The 23,386-nt window shown below is 34.1% G+C and overlaps 1 protein-coding gene across 1 annotated transcript; it reads right to left on the bottom strand.

Annotated features, from left to right (window-relative positions):
* Positions 1-3,035: 3,035 nt before the first annotated feature.
* Positions 3,036-11,622, bottom strand: LOC132704810 (trypsin-1-like). Its single transcript, XM_060675078.1, has 4 exons — positions 11,550-11,622; positions 8,522-8,810; positions 6,955-7,163; positions 3,036-3,663 (listed from the first exon to the last, which is right to left on the bottom strand). Exons 1-4 carry the CDS (start codon positions 11,593-11,595, stop codon positions 3,392-3,394), a joined length of 816 nt encoding a protein of 271 aa, XP_060531061.1. The 5' UTR covers positions 11,596-11,622; the 3' UTR covers positions 3,036-3,391.
* Between the last annotated feature and the right edge of the window lie 11,764 nt (positions 11,623-23,386).

The following is a 23,386-nucleotide window of genomic DNA, read 5'->3' as shown; positions in this document are numbered from 1 at the left end:
ATGATGAAAATCCATTTAACACAATTAAATTAGAACAAAAATGTTCAGAATGTCACAGTAATTTATTGATTTATGGCAGCTGTTTTATCAAGGTGTAGCCGATACAGCTTTCATTAACCAAGTCACTGCGAATATCTGAACATTTTTTCTTCTAATTTAATTGTGTTATCTAAATAACAGAATTTAATTTTAAAACCTGTACTATGTTTGACCCAAAACGACCCAAAAGATCATCATGATACGTTTAAGAGTTATGCAAAAATAAATGTTAAATTACAAGTTAATAAATAATAAATTACTTTTATTACAGAAAATAGTATAACAAACATACAATACAGAAATCAATTAGTTGTACCCTCGACTGGCGCATTCTAGCTTAGAATTAACCACTCTATTGAACAAGTGTTTATTAATATTAAAAAAGTACAGAAACTTGGTTTTCTACGAGACTTAATCCTAAGCCAGCCAATATGTTTATAAAAATTAGAAATATGATCGTACTTTCTTAAGCCATACACAAAGCGCACACATTGGTTTTGAATTTGTTTGAATTCTATACTCCTTATCTAAATGAAAACTATATACAAAATTAATGTAATTAAAATTTGATAAGACAAGGGACTCGCACAACTTTTTCCTTAACTTTTGAACTAAAATTTGTCTATTACTGTATAATATTTTTAGTTCCGTATATGCTCTTCAAAATATGATTTTTAAATGTTCTTTAAATTTTAGTTCGCTGTCTAAACACTTACCCAAGTTCTTAGCATAATGAACGAAGTTAAGTACAGTGCCATCAATTAAAATCATTTTATTTTTATTAAAAAAAAATCATCAAAAAATCAAAAAAAATATTATCATCAAACCAATAATAAATTGGTGAAATGTTTGAATTTCACAGAAAGTTAATGATTTTGTAAAGTCCGAAATATACACAATAAAACAGAGGACATAAAATGGACCCCCGAGAGTATTTGCGCCTGATCCGAAAATTTTCATCAGGTTTATCAGAAAATCCATAATATTTTAGCTTTGATATTAGAAGTTGATGATACAAAAAGTTTTCGAGAAATCTAATTGCACAAGAACGTTACTCATTTTCTTAACTTACAATACACAATACATTAAGAAATACTACTTGTGCCCCAGACTTCTTTTTCAAACCACATTCCGTATGTGCAACAATATTTTAACAACAAAAAATTCGTAGATTTGATTACACAACATTTTTTCGTAAATTTTTGAAATTGCCGAAAAAATGCCTATCAAACGAATGTCATTATACGTCCTTGTATTAGAAACTTTCCAAACTTCCACTCAGCCGGAAAGTAGCTTATTTCGATAGAGCAATTAATTATATGCGAAATATATTTATGAATTTATGGATTGCGAAAGTACAGGGTGCGGGAAAATGACAGGTACTATTTGGGATGTTAATAAAAACCAAACTACATAAAGCAAACTTTTTTTTTAAATTATTTTTGAGTACATTTTATGCCATTTAGGAACGTTATTTTTTAAAAATGATGACTTTTAAATGATGGCCATTATTGTTGATGCACTCTAGTAGCTTCTAGTGGAAGCGCATCATTACCCGATGGATCATTTCTTGAAGAAGATTTAGTGAACGACACGTTGTATGCGATGTAGCACCATCTTGCTGGAACCAAAGATGTTCGCTTTGATCGTTGTTCAACTCGTTCACTTTTGGTCGCAATAAATTGTTAAACATATCAAAATATCGATCTCCGTTGACTGTTACCGTTATTCCATCTTCTTCGAAAAAGTAAGGACCCCACACGCCGAACTCCGAGATTGCACACCAGACGGTGACTTTTGGACTGTGAAGAGGTTGCTCATTCCTGTGGACTATTTGCTGACCAATAACGGAAATTTTGCTTATTTACGGTACCCGAGAGGTGAAAGTGAGCTTCATCGCTAGGCATGAATACAGCGCCTCTGGGAATGTTTTAAAGAATATCCCGGCAAAAATTTGTACGGGTTTCAAAATCTCTTGCGCTTTATTCCTGCACTTTTTCTACGGATGCATTTTTAGTGAGTTGTGTAAAATTCTTCGAACACTTCTATCGGGAGGGAATTCACAAAGCAGCTGCATGCTTACGAGCTGAACGCCTTGGATACTGTTGTACGGAAAATCTTACTGGATTGACATTTTCCGGTGTTCTTACTGTCCTTGGTCGGCCAGTAGATTTTCGGTTAAGCGCAGAACCTGTATCCATTCGCACCCGCGCCATGCCGACCAACATCAAACTGATTACGAAAGGCGCGCTGCGTCCCTATTACAGATTCCCCATTTCTAATAAACTCCTCGACAACGAAAGCGCGATGCACTCCGCTTCGAGCCATGTCGATAACTGAAAATTGCATGCTTTTGTCTGCCTAACGCGAGTGCGTATATAGTGTTGCCGGTTTCACATTCCGAACAACCACTATTTGAAATCCTGCTTACCTTTTTGCCGCACCGTGTATGAGCATTTTGAAAATAAATTATTTTATTCTGTAATGTTAAAATAGACATTCCAAGTATAGTATATTATGCAAGAAGTGCGGTAATCGGTATTTAGAAATTTTATCAAACATGTTCACACTATACTTTTGCTACGGCCGTCAGTTTTTGGGTACATTTTTGCAAAACAACACGAATACATTTACTAACATCACCGTCAGAATGGACAAAGGTCAAAATTCAAGCTGTGAGGTACAATCTCCGAAAGCATCTGATTGCTCTCAAACCTGTGCGGTAATATCCCAAATGTCCGAAGGGGCTCGGATCCATGGGACAAGAAACTCACGTGGTAAAGTTGCGCCTTTTTCACTCTAGATCGGTGTATAATTAGGAATTTTATAGAAGGGAGTAGAAATATTATATTTTTGAAAGTGCTCGTTTAGCTGATACGAGTTGAGCATTACACTTTTTGTTATCATGTTGTGTTATTTGTAAAGTACATTTTTCTTTTCTAGTTGTAGAGAGTAAGGGTCACATGCGCGTTGGAATATAAGGATAATGGATCTAATAAATTCATTATGCGCTTATATTGGTCCCGTGCGTGTAGGTATTAGTTCGAAAGTAACGAAAATACACAACATTACTTTGGCAGTGTATTAAATACGTGCAATGTAAATGGCATGGATTGGTCTTAAACCATTTTACTTTATGTGACTACCCAAATAGGAGATTATTTTAAAGGGCTAGTCACGCCACTCACATTACACTAATGCTAATTCTTAAAGTAATAAAAATTGACGTAAATTTTGTGTTTGAAGTTTAAGCGCAATGAAATCTATGAACTCTTCTTGCATCTTTTTTGAAATTGCCCCTCAGACCATTTTATTAATAACTAAATTTTTTTTATTACTGGTTTATAAAATTTTACAAAGCAGACGGTACAACGCCGCTAGAATGTTCTCCAATCCAATCGATGTATTTCGAGACTTTGACGTATACAGTTGGCGGGTTGAGGTCGGTCCCACATCCGCTGATTCCCCAAGAAACGACCCCAATAACGGTACCGTTGATCGCCAAAGGACCTCCAGAATCACCACTGCAAGCCATTTCATGCGCTGCTGAACCGGTGCAAACGTTGTTTTCCAGATCGAGAGGGTTGGTCCCGAAAATGGCTTTATTGATGTTGTCGTTACATTCTAAAAACACCAACAGAGCTTAGTGGTAAATACACTTTAAGTGCCTTCTATTTTAATAAATCTAAATACAGACCAAAAAATGTGTCGGAGTAGTTGCTTTTGTATATACTGTTAATGCATTTAAGAAAGAATAGGTGACATAATTTTGTTTAGATTAAGTGTAGTACTTGATTTTAAGTAGAATCAATAAACATGTGCATGCACTTCTTAATTTGAAAAGTTTTTAAAGAATTTTGTAATCATGTGTTGTTCTCTCTTTTTGTAGGATTTTTTATAAGGAGAAACAGACAACCACACACTAACAGAAAAGTCCTCCCTCCTTCTATTTTCGAAAATAAAAGAATAAGTTGGTAATGAATTTTTTTCTTCGTCCAGAAGTAATTTTAAAATAACTATTTACATGTAAGATTAAATCGGTATTCTGAATCACAAAAATTCTCTGCATCTAAAAATCAAAATACTAGTTTCGGGTAGATAGAATTGTTGCAAATAATGTAAATGTCTCTTTCGGCTTACCTTCTTAGTAAAATGTGTTATTAATCACTGGTGTTTAACAATCGTAGGAATTTGTTTTTGTCATAATTATTAATACAGAATTATAAACTTCTATGAAAAAGCCCATTTTTAAACGTATTTCTTAACTACCTTTATTTGTTAGAAATTATCAAAAATCATTGGTCAATATTCGCATGTATTTTTGTATCTCCCAAAATTAAAGTTTTCAATTGGTAGAATGGTCTAAGAACAGCTATACAAAAATTTACTTTAAAAATATCTCCATTTTTTATGATAAAATTACCCCCTCAATATTAAACTGCAATAAGATCAAACAAAACAGGTATAACTTTTTTGGACGGAATTGATATAATGCCTGATTTAAAGCAACTATTTGAATATTTTGAAGTATATATTTAACTAATTTAAAACTACCAAAAATTCAATATAAAATTATGCTCATTTAAATAGAGTAACTTTATATTTTTAAAATGAATTCGTATATGCTCAATTCAAGTTGCTAAATAAATATCTAAAATTTTAAAATGAAGAGATGAATATTTAATTTGAATTACATACATATTTGTGTAAAATATTTGAAATACTCAAACAGATCATTTCATTTTGTTAAAATAAACTTAAGATATCGAGAATTTGCCATTTTTATTTTAAGCCGACATAGTCTTGAGAATTCCGTTCGCCGATCTCATCTTCAGGCAATTTCTGAAGGAGATGGCTCATGCTTGTACTCTGCCAAGATTCTTTTCACCGATGACTCACTAGAACTATTGTCCGCAGCTAATTGTGTAGTCGAAGGTTTTTGATTAACTACAGAAGATAATAAAATATTTGCAGAGCCCGTTCGTCGCCCGTTTTAGTTTTTGGTCGCCCTGTGCATGGACGATCAATCCAAAAATGGAATAACATGACCTTTACATATAAAGTTTGGTAGATTAGGAAAAATATGTAAATGTGGCAATGTCGCCCATGGCGCTATTGGGTGCAGCCTAATTACAAACCCCCGCATACTAAATTTCATAGATTTAAGTCTAATGATTTTTGGGGTCATCCAGAGAGTACTAAGTCAGCTGTCAAATTTAAAAATTGTTATTGTTAAGAAAATTCTAAAAATTGTTTACAAAAATTACACTTATACAAAAGTTATTCTTATACCTCTGGACTTGGAACAAACTTTACTACGTTGTTAAACAAAGATTATTTTTATTATTATTATTATTATTATTATTATTATTATTATTATATGCGAAAATAAATTGTGTTAAAAACCTGACATAAAAAAACCGGCACCTAAATTTTAATTACAATGAAATAATTATTAATTAATATATTTAATTTAATAATGCGGTCTCAGTAAACGAATGTTGCCAAAAATTGGAAATAAAATTATTAAGTAAACCGGCCTAGAGAAATGCTAGAATTGTTTTTGAGGTTCTGAATCGACCACCAGAGGGCGTAATTGCTATATTGAATTTTAAAATCCCTTTTATGCAAAATTGTCTTATATTAATGATGTTTACAGTGAACATTGCTTTAAAGCTGAGACAAATTCATATTTTTGTTGTTAAATGCTTTTTACTCCATCTTTATAACTATATATTTTCAGATGATTCGAAAAGGGTTAAATTAAAAAGGGCTAACCTAAGACTGCAAATGTGTTACGCTACCAGATGACATTTTCTGACATATGGGCAAAAACAATAATAAAAAAAAAACGCATCTCAATATCTTTTTCCTAGCTTAAAATATGAGTAGCAAAATTTAAAAGTCACAAGTTGAACTTTGGTAACCATTCTACGCATGGGACAAAATTTCTTTGTTTATCTTAATTATCTTAATATCAATTATCTCTATCATCAATCACGTCGTTATGATATGTATATCCTTAAAACATTTAAAAAAAATTAGTTTTAATCACTCATCCATCAATCATCAGACAAAGTTTATCAATTACCGACATTTTAAGTAGTAAGTTATTAAACATAAAAGACATATAACATTTGGCACAAATCATTCCTTCCTAATTAGCGAGATTGTTAAAAAAACTTTTTTTTTATTGTAATAGTTTGGGTTTTTAGTAGGTTGTGAAATTTAACAAATCGGAAAGTATACCTCCCTCACAAAACGCTGTACGCATCTTTCATGCTGTCATTTGATGCTTGTTAAAATCTCATAATTATCTACCGTTTTAAATAGTCAACGTTTAAATTTATCTAACCTTGGAATGTTCTTACTCTGATTGTGTTTATCGCATTAAAAATGTCTTATTCGACGGCCGAAGCATACTACACATTGGTTAGTTTGTCGTTTAAATATTGTAGGTTGTTGTAGATATGTCCGAATTTTATATCTCCAATATTTTAGACAAATAAAGCCAACTTTTTGAGTACTGGAGATATCAATAGGACCACGTTTCTTTAATGGTCAAGTTAATGACCAAATTTAATTGAACTTTTTAAGAAACAACAAACGAGAAGAGATATGTTGCTACCACGTGATGGATGTACGGCACATTTTTCTCACGCAGACTTATCCAAACATTTGGATAGGGAAGGGCAGCTTCTAAACCATGTTTGAACACGGTTTAACGTCGTGTGTTAATTCAACATTTCATCGCATCGCAATACTAAAGAGCTGACCTATCGTCCAGCGAAAAAATCATTGAGGTGAGGTTAAAATAACTAAAGTTATGCCATATTAAAATTAATAAAAATCTTTTAGTGTAGATGTTTGTTGTTGGTCCATTTCACCGAGTTGTTCAGTGAGTCACTAACTTACCTTCGATGCTTATCACAGGCAAATCGACGTATTGCAGTGTATTAGGCTGTGCTACCAATTTTTCCGTTGAACCCCAACCAGAAAGAGTGGCAAGGCCGGTGTATTCTTGGTTAGGTGCCGGAAGTAGAGCAGGCTTTATAGTCGCGCTGTACGACAGAGGGTCCAATAGTTCCACAACTGCTATATCATGCGGGGCGGCAACATCGTTCCTACATATAGGCACTACAACTACAGGTGACACTACAACTATTTACTGTGGACAGGTTACTGCTTAGAGCATTTTATAATATATCCATTCTACAAGATGCTTTCTAATTGAATGAATGTCCATTTTAAAAAGCAAACTTCATATGAACATATGTCTCACACTTTTGGTGGTAATATTTTCAAAAATAAAATATATATTTTTTAATACGTGTAAGCACGTTTCTTTTAAATAAGCCAGCGGCGGGCGTACAGAGTTTCACGTGTCTGTTTTGGCTTAAAATAAAAATTATTCTTACAATCTCCAATAATTTCTACGGAAATTTAATTTCTTAATTCTTTTTAAATCAGATGAAAAATATCAAGAAATTAAATTTAGAAATGATTGGCGATTGTGATAATTTTTCTTTTAACAATCAATGTCTGCCAAAATAGTGCGCCCGCCACTGGTGTACTTTAAAAAAAATGTGGTAGACTAAATAATGCCTCTAAAGTGGTGTTACACATATAAGAAATATATATTATATTTTTCAAAACTTTACCACCCTGCATCTCAGTAGTTAAGAACTTAAGGACATATGTTTCTGTGAAATTTTCTTTTTAAAACGGACCCAAAAATCGCCCCCTTAATCATTGACATTCAATTAGAAAACATCCCGTATATTGCACAACAGATAAAGGGAACTTAAACACGAAACTGTCAGTTGACCATAACATTCTAAGAAACGAGTTGGTAATAAATTCATAAACTCCCTAGTGATGTACATATGGTACTAGTAATGTTTATTACGCAACCCAAACAGGCTAATATACATTGCATAATGCGATAATACATTGTCAATTGATTTACGAAATTAACAATTTAAATAAACCTGCTGTCTCATTTTTATAACATTTTACAGGATTTTGGTTACCTGAATCCTGAAATTTGGATTGATTGTTTGGATTGATGGATAAGTTTATTTGACTTAATTCATAGACAATCAATTCGTTTCTTATTAGTTGTAGCTATTTTCTTCATGAAATTTTAATTTACACTGTATAAGTGAGTTGTTAGACCGCCGAAATATTTAACCTAGAATGTTTGGGCATAACCAAAAATTTTTACCACAGCAATTTGGAAAAGTGCTTGTTTAAATATGTGGGAAGAAGCATTAAGTTCGCTTAACTCCATAAATATACAGTGGATTAGGCATGCGGAAGTTCAGATTGCTAGGAGACAGCATTTTTTACTTTTAATTGTGATTAATGTAAACGATGATAGTCACTGTGCTGGGATATCTAAATCAGAATTAAAACCTACTTACTGTCAATTGCTTATTGTAATTAAATAGTTTCAGGAAAAGTCTTCTCGTATACTCACCCGGGATACAATTCGTGATTTGATATTTTCTTAATATTTCTGATTTGTTCGCCGACGTTGACGTCGTTCAGGTTGAGTATTCCGGCAACCACTCTGTAGTTGGAGGTTTGATCGGGTTCCCCAAAACAATGCGCCGCACTTAGTACGTAGTCAGGCGATAAAATTGCACCACCGCAGAAAGCCATATACTGGTTAGTGTACACTCTTTGAATCGACACCTGGTAAGGAAACTCACCACGAACAGCATCTTTACCTTCTGCTACTCTCCCGCCGGGCGCTATATTCCTGGCTAAAATTAAATAAAATCCAATTAGGGAGCTTGTAACTACCACCTATTCAGAGAATAAGGATTTATGCTTTCACAGGCAAACGGTTTTGACTTATCGAATGCAATGAAACTGCCTAGACCAGTACCATAAATATAGAAACATGCTGTGAGCGTACGATGAAAAAAAGATCTAGTGCCGGTTCGGAATTTATAGTGAATTTAATGAAATGGAAAATTATGACAATACAAGTTTTAAAATATTACTAATGCTTCCTTCATATCTATTTGCACCTATATAATATGATACATTTATAATATTCTACATTCAGTTCTGCGTAGCTGTCGATATTATAATAACTATAACAATATGATTAAAAGTGTTATAAGAATTTTCTACAGTACTAACATAGAGAAGAACTTTGTGACCTAATATGCATATATCATATACTTCTTTCATGCTGAACTCCTTCAATACTTCTCAAAGGTCACTTTCTCCCTTAAAAATATCCTTTGGTGCTATGTAGTTTTGAATTTTCGATTGTGTATTATTTGACACTGGAACCGTATGTAGTTCATAAATGAGGTAGCTTGCATTGTTCTTCGCTATTCTGAGGAACAGTAGAACACCCATTGTTCAAACAGTGCTACGGTTGTATCTTCATGGTAACTTCAACTAAGCCTCAAATAATTTGGGGTCAACCGTGTTCTGACCCGGAATTTATTAGAAGCAGATATTGTTTGACATATTCTGGAAAAATCAGGCCAGCCATTTTTGTAATCGGTCGAATTGCATAGGTACTTATTTCCTGCCTATTTTGTGATATTTGAAACCCCTTAAAGGAATTGTAATTTCGCAGCTTATTTTTTGTTCATTAACGATCCGTTGTTTTAGACTTCGTTGATCTTGATCTGGAACCAAAATCTTTATGCTTCATGCTTCACTGGAAAGTTCTTTATTAACATTAAGTAAAGCATTATAAACAGTTTTTACAATTTGCTTGGCATGAAGAATTAAATACTTTTTCTATGAACTCCGTGTCTAGCAGCATTTAACGGTGTGCATATATTGAAAAGTAAACAAAGGCAATCGAAATCGAAACAAGTAGTTTTAATGACTCATTGCCCTCAATCTTTAAACGAACATAGCCCAGCTAGTTGGGTTTCGTTCGCTTAGAAGATATTACAGCCAATATAAACCTAATACACCCTGTCTGAATTAAAAGAAATTAATCAAGTCAACTTATATAGGCTTATAGCTTATTGTGACGATCGACTTTGTGTACAGATAATGGAATTTGTAGTACTTAAGCCAATTTGTTATTTATAGATCTTTTGTAATTCTCCTGTGTCCTGTGTGTTGATGATTTCAACTGGCTGATCTCTCTCCAATCCTGTTTGCTTCTTCAGAGCTTAACTGAGACTGTTTTGCATTCTACTTAATAATTTCATATGTCGTCTCAGATGACTGATTTCCATATTGGCTTAATATTGTACGTCTTACCATTGAACTTCTGCTCGCCTCTCAAATAATTTCCACATTACTTATATTAAGCCTTGCACGACAAAATTCACTTTGTCACAACCTCCCAAAGAAAATATGTCGAAAAGTAACCCCATCCTTGCCACCGTGGTCATGCGTTACATTGAAAACCCTTATTTATAACAAAAATTCTTAAGAAATATAAAAACAGATACTTGACTTGTCCAAGAATGCATTAGCGAGGCAGGAAGAAAAATTTCAACTAAAAATAATAAAGTTCTAGACTTACAACAAATAAAACAAATAACTTCATCAGCAGTTGCGAACATAAGCATTTAACCGAACGTCAAATTTTTTTGTTAAACTATTTTTCCTTTAACCTTTGTCTTTCACTACAAAACTCCGAGAATAAATGGAAATCTCTAAACAACAAACAACTTTTCCTACTCAAGTCTGTAATAGTATATTATGCAACAAGTGCGGTAAATGGCAGCGGAGGGCAGCGGAGTGAGTTTTTAATAAACGAGTAAGTTAAAAAAGTTTACCGAACGTGTTACATACTATACTTTTTCTACGACCATTAGTTTTTGGGTACATTTTCGCAAAACAACACTGACATGATCGACAGAATTGACAAACGTCAAAATTCAAAGCGGAAACATCCGATCACTCCCAAATACGTGCGGTAAAATCCCGGAAATGTCCGAAATGACTCGAATTCGTGGGAAACGAGACTGACGTGGTAAAGTGACGCTTCCCGCATGCTAGATCGGTGGGTAATTAGGTATTTTACAGACGGGAGTAGAAAAAGTATCTAATTACACATCGATCTAGCGTGCGGGAAGCGCCACTTTACCACGTCAGTTTCGTTTTTCACGGATTCGAGCCACTTCGAACATTTCCGGGATTTTACCGGGGTCTGGGAGCAATCGGATGTTTTCGGAGATGTTTCCCCCGCCTTGAATTTTGATGTTTGTCAAGTCTGACCTTGTCATGTATTCTTGTTGTTTTTCAAAAATGTACTCAAGAAGTAACGGGCGCAGAAAAAGTATAGTATGCAAGATTTTTGGTAAACTTGTTAAGTAGTTAGTAGAACGTAAACCGATTTCAGTTAAGCTCTGAAGGAGCCAACAGGAGGGTTGGCGAAAAATTAGTAAATTCGATTCATCAACAACCGGCGCAGGAGAAATCCATAAGATTTGTAAATAGTACAGTTACCGTAAGCTACAAAGTTTCTTTAAAAAAATAACTTTGGCAATTTTGTCCAAACTGAAGCTCACCTGCAGCACACGCGATTATTGCACACAGAAATATTATGGAATTCATGATGAGAGGACACAAAAATACTGAACCATAGTTTCTTCCTTGTATTTATTGGTAGATAATTATCTCGAGGTTCTCAAGTAGGTTTTTACGTAGTTATTTGATACGCCTTATCGACCGGATGTCTCCAATTTAAATGAATTGTGCCTCAAGGACAACCCAAGTAATTTTTGAAGTAGATGCACCATAAACCAAAAATGAGTCTTCAAGTGATACATTTTCTCCACGATATTGCCTGGTATATAAACTAGAAAACTCGAGATATTCAGTGAACGGCTACAATATGGAACAAATTCCCTTTAAAAAACTTGTTAAGTTTTGGAAAGCAACGAACCATATTTAATAGTACAACGAGAAAATTTGTTGCGCCCTGTGCCCTGTTTTGCATTTGTATTCCACATTAAAATATTGCCACAGCCATCATTTATCTCCCAACAACTCATTTGACCCTTTATTATGACATTTAATGTCATAAGGTTAAGACTTTGTCATATGACACCGAATTGCCTGAATTACCGTAAATTATTATTTTACAATTATAATATGTTAACATTTGTACAATTTTTTTCAAAAATCGAATAATCTAGTATTTCGTTGATAAAAGCCAGAATGTGACAAGGAAATTTTTGGAATTGTAACTTTTAAATTTAAGCCAAAAGCACGGAATGGTGATTATCTCAAGGATGGGCTACGACTGCCAGCGCACGTCGTTGCGAACCAGTTTTTGTTTCGAGGACTCGGTGAGTTGTAGTAACAGGGCAATTAGCTTCGTAAAGCCAGAACAGTTAAGGCATCTTCATAATTGCGAATCATGTTTTAACTAAATTGAGGTAATGAGCTTCAAGTGTCAATGATTTGGCCCGGAAACCACGGTATTTGTCAGCCGGAATAACTAAACTACTTACTGGATGTCCAAGTTTGTTAATGTCGGTTGAAAGCTTTTCCTGTGAATGTTGAATACTTAGAAACAAAAAAAAACAATCGCCATAGATTAACATCGGTTGTTTTTGGAAAACGAATGGGCCCTAGACTACCAGTATATTCTTTGTATTAAAATGTTTCCATATTCCCTAAAGTGAAAAGTAACTCAAGAATACCATAATATTTTTTGGGTATTTTCAAATTTAATTTCTGATAAGGCAATGTCATTTTCAGAGAAAAAAATTAATTTTAAATGAATAGTTGCGAGTGAATCCCGAAAATTAAAGAAGACCTTTAAGAATTGGTGTCTATTACTATACTGAAAATAGATGTTCTACGTGACCGCCATGCACTTATATACGTTTTGTAATTCTTTGTCTTGGATTGTCTCATTTTAAAAACGTTCTTCATGACTGTTTATTGAATATTTGTAAGACACTTACTTAATATAGCCCCAAAAACAAAAATCTATTGTATTCAAATACGGACCACATGCCGACCATTCAAGAAGCGGACTTCTTCTATCAATCCACTAGGAAAGTTTAAGTTAAGTTAAGTTTTTACAATTTTACAAGGTTGTGCTTCGTCAAAGAAAGGTATGTCATTTCTTATAGCAAAAGGTAAGTTATCCATCAGATCTATAAAGTCTCAAAAGATCCTAGTACATAATTATTTACTATGCCTGTCCGAGAACTAATGGGTGCTGCCCGTTTGAATGCGGCATTCTTAAATGGTAAAATTTTTGCTAACTAGACGTTTGTTGGGGAAATGTAATTGACGTCCATTAGTTTGGATTTTTATTGTTTGTTTACACAGCGTTTCGGCGAGATATATCTCTAACCGAGAGAGAGAGAAAGGGGGGCCTTTGATAAATTGACGATATCTTCATCATCTGGAATGGAACCGATAGAGAGCTAGATTCCTTTCTCAATCATTTTAAGAGAAGAACGGCTGCCTATTGTTTTTAGATGTCCTAGTCAGTAGAAATGATGATTGCATTGCTGCATATGCCACGAAAAATCAATTCATTGAAAATACGTTCGATAATTTTGGCGCATTGCTAATAGATTAATTGTTGGACATAAAATTGTCCAATTATTTTTATTTTCCGGTTGGTACTTTTTGTTTCTTATGACGTTAATCCTTTTTTAAATGCACTATATGTTACGAAAAATTAATGTCAGATGACTTGCTCATGCAATCTTAATCTTACAGCAAATGTGCCGATATCAACTGATTTGTGTTCAAACGACCTTTCAGTTTTGCTCTCAACGGTCCGTGTAAAAGAGTCGAATGCAACCGACATGTAATTATCTGAAATATACAAGACAACTACGTAACGTCAGCCACCTTTCTTTCCCCCCTGTTACCGGCAAATTAGATTTTTCGACGGGGAAAAATATTCCGTGCTCAGAAAAATGTTAAAAAATCTTTCACCAGTAGGTATGGTGCGTCTCAAAATATATCGTCCCGGTTTTTGACGCCAATTATTGAAATAACCTGCTGGCGGCAATAAAACACTAGACTAGTTATGTTCAAGTAGAGTTAAGTTAGACCATCAGAGACGTGCTTTTAAGCTGTTTTAAAGTACTGCCTTTTGTGTTTAGCACCAAGTTTCACCTAGGTACATTATACATCCGTTTTCTATAGTTTTTGAAATCTCGAAGGTAATTGAAGAGCGGAGCATGTTAACTGTCAGTTTTAACCGTCTTGGTTTCTGTTTATTTTTACGATTCAGAAATTACAGTTTTTGTCTCTGTCGATCTGTATTTTAACTGCTTTGCTGATTTGAAACCCTGAAGTGTTTAGAAATAGGTTTTCTTATGTCCCAAAATTCAAAATGGGCCTTCAACCATTAAATAACTTTGATTAGGTTGTCTGGTATAAAGAGTTTATATATCAACCCAAAATCCCTATCACATAATCTGTATTCAATCGGAAACGCCTTGAGCTACAACAAACAAAATATATATTTTTTTATTTTGGTCACCTTTTATTGGTTATTCCACCATTTAGACAGCGAAGCAAACAGGGAGAAACCTCATAACCTGCCACACCTTCATGCCATACAAATATATAAGCAGTGGTTGTGTCAGCTATATTATACAGGAAAGCGGAAAGGTAACCAACATACCTGACGTCCTGGAAGTAAAGATTAAGATGTATCCTTTTTGCTCCAGATCCAGTTGTGATTTAATTTCTTTGCTTTTGGCATGTTCTTTTCAACTTTCCACTTTCTATTGGAATGGTGTGCCTAACTAACCAAAACGGTGGCTGTAGTTTTTTTCTGGTCTTATTTTTATCAGTTTAGCTCATGTTCTACAATAATTTTCCAAATTCATTAAGTATATATGTGATATTGCCACTTGCCTCCTTCGATGAGAAGTAACACTGACACTTGGTGGCATCTATTTATTTTTTTGTAGGGAGCTTAATATTATTCACGGCACTTACTTCTTTTATGAGATCACAAAGCACGTCGTTTAAAACTTCTTTCTTACGTTCACTCTTCAATTATATCCCCAAGTGTGCCATCTGTGCAATTCTATTTCCGCTTGTCTTTATCTTTATCGATTGTGCGGTATCTAAATAATGTACAATATTAAATAAATAAAATACCAACCCTGATTGAATTGACCCTAGAAAAATTTACGGACCTATAAAATTGTCACTCCGAGTCTGTTCGTAGACTTACTTGTCTCTTAATCGGATTTTGTGTTGACATACTCAATTTAAACAAAATTCTGGGGGACAGAGAGTTAAGTGTGTCGAGGTTGAGATGCACAGCCTTCCGAATTGTAATAATTTTAACGTATTCACTGCCCTTATAATGTTAATAATAATATTTGGCCACAGAGAAGAACAATGGTTTCAGGAATTTGGGTTTCCTGCCTTGTAGGAAAATCATATGCTCAAAATAGATTACTACTGCTCGCGCAATATCTAGGCGGCCTAAATAGACTATATTTTTACTCAACAGTTACTCACCCGATAGCTCTTATCTGCAGTTTTGTATAGCTGCTTTCCAAGATTCCGAAATATTAAAGAAAGTCTCTTTAACCCGTAGTAGTAGCAGTAGGTTTAGATGGTCAGTGTTGGACTATATTATCAGTAACAGAGAAGTTGTCTGTCCAACAATACTGGAAGTAAGAACCTTAAATGGGGCCAACTCTTTAAGTGGTTTGAGTTGGAAACTTTGGAAAATGGGATTAAACATATCCAAAGCCTCTAGGCGTGAACCGTAATTAATTTCTGGATTTATTGCCGAATTACTAGAATATAACACCGCACAATACCAATATACCGAGACCGAGCAAATCAAAAAAATAACATCTAACATCTTCAAAAGTTTCTTAATGTTGTCGAAATCTACTTCTTCTGCTTTCTTGCCACTGGAGTGTAGCACAACTCATTTAAAACTGACATTAAATATAATTGGGTTTCGTGATGAGACGTCTGAATTGTAACTGGAATTTGTCCAAGTTAGTAGTCCAAGCACTCTAAAACGCAAGAAATTTGCTTTCAGGTTGCTGTCGACTTCCCTGGAAGCTGCAATTTACCACTTCGCACAACCAGGATTCTAGCTCGATTTAGACCAACGAATAATAACTGAGCAAAATTCATGGATTGTCATATAAATTCAACCATATTGAACTTAGCACTCTATTTAGAATCCACGAAAATGAAACTCTACTACACGTACTTTTTAAATGTTCTCTTTATAACGAGGTAAGATCTGTCATGTTTGTCCATTCTAAAACTTCGTTGTTTCTTATTAATCCACAATTCTTTTTCTGCCTTCTTAACGGTTTTCTGAAAAATGGTTCACAAATTAGGTTATACCTTCTTTAATATTATTGTGGACATCCTGTTCTATAATTTCTTTATCTTTAGTAGGTGTTCCATTCGAATTTACCGTAGGATTAAGCATGCATAACCCTGAGATCCTTGTATGTCCTTATAAACAATAAATAAATTGAATTAAATAACTTTAGATGTTTTTCGAAAATATGCGTTAAATTTACGGAGCAGTGCATTAATTATAATAGAATTTTTCGCCAATGGAAACTAGGAAACTGGAAATGTTTTAAATAAAAAGCAAAACTAAAATTTGTACGCAAATGACATCCTTTAAAACATTTAATTACCGGATTATGTTAATAGCATTGAACGTGGTTAAATCGAAAACAATTCTGTTCAATTGTCTAGTTATTTTGTAAAGTGTTTATACAATCTAAATGAACAGCATTTATTTTATTTATTTATAGTGGAAACCAAATTCTTTAATTGTATTTGTTTTAACATTTCTTTGTTTCTCTACATCATGCAGTAACTCTCTAAACAGTGCTTAATAACTCTGGCCTTGAGAATAACTTACATACACTTACTCATCTCATTGTTAGAGTAATAATCACTTCGGTGGTGTTTCCAGATATACAAGAAAAATCCCTAGAGGGGGCATTGTTTTTCAATCGTGCTCCTGCGGAATACTATGGAACTTTCGAGATGCCATAGACCGCCTAGAGAATAGTTTCTCACATTCTCTGGACACTCTGCATAATATATCTGCCAACTATACTAAATCATTCGAATTTATTTTATTTTAATAAAAATTGCCTATAACTAGAAGGCTGTAGTCAATTTGTTTTATACAACGATATAGCCTGTAGAGACAGCTAAAGCTTTTCTATTTATATGGTGTTTACCTATTGAGTGGTCCCGATATTCCGTGCAATATAAGAAATGTATTTGCAGCTATAGACTTAAAATTTGGCAGAATAGTAGAAGTTCGAACCCACATCATTGCGCGTAATCAAACAACACCAAGTATTAAAAAAAAAAAAACTCTTTTTCGGTTCCTTTGGCTTCCAGAAAAACATGGTTTTCACAAAAATTGTTCAACCGATCGGTAATATTTTGGAACCCTGAAACGCGGGGGATCCAGGGTTGTAATTTTTATTTGAAGCATTTTTTCGATTATATACAGGGTTCAACAATTATAGACAAAAATCTAAAAGACCTTGAAAATTGTCTTTTTTCTACTCCCGTCTGTAAAATGCCTAACACACATCTAGCGTGCGGGAAGCGTCACTTTACCACGTCAGTTTCGTTTCCCATGGATCCGATCCCTTTCGGACATTTCCAGAATTTTACCGCACGGGTTTGGGAACAATCGGATGTTTTTTGAGATATTTCCCACGCCTTGAATTTCGATGTTTGTCAATTTTGACGGTCATGTCAGTAAATGTATTCTTGTTGTTTCGCGAAAATGTACCCAAAAAGTAACGGTCGTAGAAGAAGTATAGTATACAACACGTTCGGTAAACTTTTTAAGTCACTCGTTTATTAAACACACTCACTTGTATGCGCTCCGCTTGTGTCAAATAAACTCGTGACTCAAACGCCGTTTACCGCACTTGCTGCATAATATACTATTTCCAAAGTAAATTATTGGCCGTAAATCAGAATTCGTAAAAAATATGGCTATTTATTTTAAAGAGTATTTAGTCCGCGTCAAGAGTTACAATTTTGTGTTTACGGTTTGCGTCTGCTCGAGATATTTGAAAAAAATCCTTATAGAAATTGAATTATTAGAATTACGGCATGCTGCATAGTCTTATAAAAAGAATATTTTCTCGAAAACCATTTACTCTGCCTGGAAATTCATGGACCATCATACACGGGATATAAAGGGCTATAACCCGCACTTCAGAAATTTTTTGAATTATATATATATATATATATATATATATATATATATATATATATATATATATATATATATATATATATATGTGCAAAAAATCTAAAAAATCCTGAAAATTTCCGTTTTCGTGGGTAAATTATTAGCAGTAATTGAGACCAGTATTGTACACTGTATCGGGAGATACAATTTTCTATTAACAGTTTTCGTCCGTCATGCAGGGTGCGCGAGATATTTACTGGTACATAATTTATATTTATCAACGTTTTCCCATGTCTTTGAAGTTCGGCGACAGTAAAAGTCACTCTATACAGGATGCATGCACAATAAAATTACATCGATGTTGCGAAAGTTTCATAGTGGTCTGCAGATAGAAAACGACTTCGTTTGGAAATACGCGCTCCTGCGATTTTCCGAAAGCAATCTTGTATCTCTGCTTATGTCAAAGTTACCAACGATGAAGGCCTAAGTTAGATCAGTCTGTATAATAACTCCCGAAGTTCGTAGGACTCCGAAGAAGAGTGGAAAACAATGGGGATAACGGAATCGAAAGACTTTAATCGCGTTTTCCTAACAACAGTTGCGGACGCGAAAAACAAAAAGTAATTCGTTTCTGGTGAATTAATTCTTTTGATCGGCGACGCGGGATTAACATTTTCTTTTGTGCCCAATGCCGAGTCTTTATATTCACCGCCACCCGCCGTATCTAACAAATGCCTGATCTTTAAAAGATCAGTGTTATTAGGAAGTGCTACGCCGAAGCGGCGCGTTGGGGGGTCGGGAGACGGCAATAAAACACAGTGTCGTTGAAGTGTGAAGCCGCGACGATGCGACGACCTCTTATTCCTTGAAGCAGGAAGTGCTAAATTACCGATGAACTGAGAATATGGTCATGATTTACACTTCAGTCGACCCCCGGCGCGTCGTTTCTCTTCTTTCGCCGTGTCGGATGGGATCATTATTTCAGAAAACGATCATCAGAATTGTCCTTTCTCCTAAAATTATGATTAAATTCGGTATCGTTGAAGGTTAAACTGCAGAAGAACCATGATGTATAATAATATATATTCGGTCCCTTTCTTGACTTTTATACATACAATCTAGCTAACTGTCTGTAAAGAGTATCCAGTCTGTTCTATTTAGTGCCAAATTATTAGCTTCTACCCATGTTCTTCCCCTCTTTTCCACAATCTTTCCCAGAGTGCTGTCCCACGTTTCCGTGGTCTTTCTCTTGCCATTTTTCCCTGCATTTTACTCCTTTAACCAGTATATTGCTACCTAATCTCTATAAATGGCCCCACCAGTCAAGTTGTTACTTTTCTATGCTTTAACTCTTCGCTTACATGTGCTTTTCTAATGTTGTCCCTTCTAGTTACTCCTTTCACTCTTTTCAAATAATTCAGTTGAATTCTGGAGTTCCGCTGCTCCAAGTTTGCTCTTGTCTATATATGACAATACCCACGACTCGGAGCCATATGTATGGATTGGTCTGTCAATTGATTTATATACGTTAGTTGTTTCCTTGGAAATTTCCTTTTTATTTATGGGTCCTTTACTCAATGCATGATATACCTTATTTGCCTTTTCTACTCTATTGTTTTTTCGAACATAACTAAGAAGTACTGGACGCTACTAACTTATTCTATTAGTTTTCCCCCTATTCTGATTTTTAATTTCTATTTTTCGTTTGATACCGCCGTCACATTGATTTTGTTTATGTTCATTTTCATTTATCGTTTTGTGTATCTGGTCCAAATTATTTAGATTTTCTTCCAAATCGGCGAAAGCACGTTGTGGTTGTCGGTATTCAAAAGAGCGTTTGATCGCCATTCTAATATAAATAGTCTCACTTCTTCTTGTGTTGTAAATGCCTTTGATTTTATGTTCTTACTTATTACACAATTTCTTTTTTTAGATTTTAGATCTTGCTAAGTGTTTCGAAACTATTTCCTTTTAAGTAAACACTCTTTGCGTTTCTGTCAGAGTTGGTTCTATTTTTGATCGAAAACTCTTTTTAACTATTTTCTCAAACAGCTTCAATGGTGTATATATGGTGTACATATCTCTTTTTGTGCAGTGGTAGTGTCCAACCCATTTTCCGATTTTCCGGTATCTTTTCTCCTACCCGTACTACATTGAAAATTTTTAATAATAATGAGGTTGCTACCGAGTTGTAATTTTCCTTCCATTTTTCTTGTTGTTCTTTGTTCTTTATAAAGTTCATAAATTCGCTGCGTTTTTTTACCCTAATATGCTTTCCATTTTTTCTTCTTTATTTTTACCTCGGTTTCTATGCTTCTGTCCACCATACTGTCTATTTTTTATTTCTATTTTATATGTTTATTCCACAAGCGGCAGAATTAATTATCGTATTCTTTTAAAGTTGCCATATTTCCTCCAAGTCCTTATTTACTACGGTCTCTTCAAGATTTTCTAATTTATCGTTAATCTTTTTCCTATATTTTTTTGCTATTATTTTGTGCTTCAGTCTGTAAAAGTTAATTACTACATTTGGCATTTCTGTTTACCGCTACTTACATTTAATTGAAAATGCTTTTCCAATATTACTGGATGATGTTCCTCTTAATGTTGGGCAACGAATGTCGATTAAGCACGATGGTGAACCTCCTCACTTTGGTCGACGAGTAACAGAATTTCTCAATCAAAATTATATAAATCGATAGATTGGAAGAGGTTCAGCAGTTCCTTGGCCAGCAAGGTCACCTGACCGTAATCCTTTAGATTACTTTTTACAGAGAAGACTGAAAACTTTAGTTTCTGCAGACACTAATCGTGCTGGTCCTGATACTGTTAGATTGTTAAATTGTAAGACGAGCTAGACTATGTCTAGAACACCTGGGTGGACATTTTCAAAAACTAATTCAATAAAATAAAATGTAAATAAATAAACAATAATAAAATAAAAAATTAAGGACTTCCTTTTAAATAGTTTTTAAAATTTCAAATTTTGAAGCTCAGTTAGAATAGCGTTCCGGTTATATGCTCATTTGACATATTTAACTTAAAATCACCCCAGTAACATACTCCCAAGCTATAGCAGTCATGTCATGGGACACCCTGTACAGCATCACAAAAATTAACACCAACGAATAAATCAACCTTTCCTTTAATGACTTTGACAACAAATGTCTGTGTGGATATAACACTTTTAGATAAGCAGTGCGTATCACCTTATCAACACGAGGTTTAAAACGAAGATTAATACCGCAATCTAGTCTTAAATTTCTATCACGGTTAAAGCATTTTGTTTCCTTACTTTAAATTTTTATCCGAAAACTATTATGAATTGTGTGACACTGTTCACCAAATATTATTATTGAAGAGAGCTTTGCATTAAATTTTAAATTATGATTATTTGATTAATATTTGTGTCTCATTGTGAGTAGACGGAAAAAATGAAAAGTGCGGTTGTACCATCTGCGTAATGGTGTACGCCGCAAAATCACAAACAATATGTTGTGTCACAAGTATAGATAGTAAATAGAAGAGCCGCATGTATCGAATCTTGTAGAACACCAAACGCAATTGGATCCTTAGGTGATACGGTATCCTTAAACTCGACGTTTTGAAGTGTGGTACCGAGATAATTGCGCAACAGTAAGACCAATAAAATGTGAAATTACGATTAACAACTGGGGGTTTAATCAATCGGGGCTTTAGAATAATCAAGGAGTATCAGACAACCAAATCGTTGTCTAAAACCGGACTGATTTAAACAAAGTAGATTAGATTTTTGCAGAGGCTCTCTAATCTGATAATTCATTATTTTTCAATGAGTTGTTCTAATACTGGTTGTATACTAATCGTTCTCAAGTCACTAAAATTTGAGATTTCAGACTTTTTAGGGAGTGAAATTATTTTCGACAACTTGAATGAGTCGAATTGTAGTACAGCTCAGAAGGACCATATTAATATTTAATTGATCTTTTAAAGATGCAAAAGTCTTGATTTCTATCAAGAACTTTCTAACTTTATCTTCATCGACTCTGTAAAACTCAAATGCCACTTCAACATTTGTTTTAAAATTTTTGTGATAATAATCCAAGGGGTGTTTATTCTAGCAAAATTTTCGCACTGATGAAAGAAAAAAACTCTAAAAAATTGAGTTTTTCCCATAAAGTCTTGGAATTATTTAAATTATTATTAATCTAGTGTTCGAAATAATGTTTTTTTCCTGCCCAAATGGCTATATCTGTTTTTTTTTTCTTTGTACGAGTTCCAGTCTGCGTCACTTTTAGCTTTTTTAAACCTACTGAAATTAACCAAGGAGCTGTTTTGTTTTTAATTTTTATTTCGTTTAAAGGTGACAATGTCCCGCAATGAAAACTGTTTTCTTTTCTGGGTATAAAAAGATATCCAGTAAGTTGCTGTAAATTAAGAGAAACGATTTAATTATAAAAGTCTCTTGTTTGTCGCTCTGTTAAACGTAATAGGTCTGCATTTATATCACCATCGCAAATTATATTAGCTGGAAGAAAATCAGAAATTCGACTTTCCAAAATATTGTCTGTGGCGGACCCTGCCATCACTGTCTACTCATAGAAGGTTGTATCCTTTAATATGAACAATTTCGTTATCTATGTTTGCTGCCAATCAAGTCTCAGGAAGTACCACTATTTTATATTGAGGTTGTGGAATTATAACTCTTAACTCAAAATTCCAAAGAGTTATAAAAATGTTTTTCATTAAAAAAAAGTAATTCAGAAACCAGAATATATTAAAAAACAAGACGTATATACGGTTTACCCTAAAACAAAAGAGAAAAAAATCGGCGCACAGCAAGGCAATCTTTAACATGTTATGACCCAAAGTTTAATGTGCAACTACGTTTGCGGACCGCGTTTAAAAGTAGTATTCATAATTTTTAACCATATCAGACATGGAACAATTCGACATTAAATTTGTAATTAATACGATCTACGAAACCTAAATAGCGATACCGAAATGAGCTTGAATTTTGGAAAGTAATCCATCGATATTTCCGTCGTACATCTCTACATCTTGAAATTTAGATTTTAGGAGTTAGCGTTCTTGAATCTCGATCAACTCTATTGTAGCATTTTCTACATTACTTTTTGTTGCAGTGGCAACAGGCTTCCAACGCTAAATCTCTTGGAAAATTGATCCGACAGTAACTTAAGTTGTGCT

The sequence above is a fragment of the Cylas formicarius genome, unplaced genomic scaffold (genome assembly GCF_029955315.1).
Source record: "Cylas formicarius isolate icCylForm1 unplaced genomic scaffold, icCylForm1.1 PGA_scaffold_7__23_contigs__length_41026272, whole genome shotgun sequence".
Classification (NCBI taxonomy): domain Eukaryota; kingdom Metazoa; phylum Arthropoda; class Insecta; order Coleoptera; family Brentidae; genus Cylas; species Cylas formicarius.
This window is presented reverse-complemented; position numbering and strand designations above follow the sequence as displayed.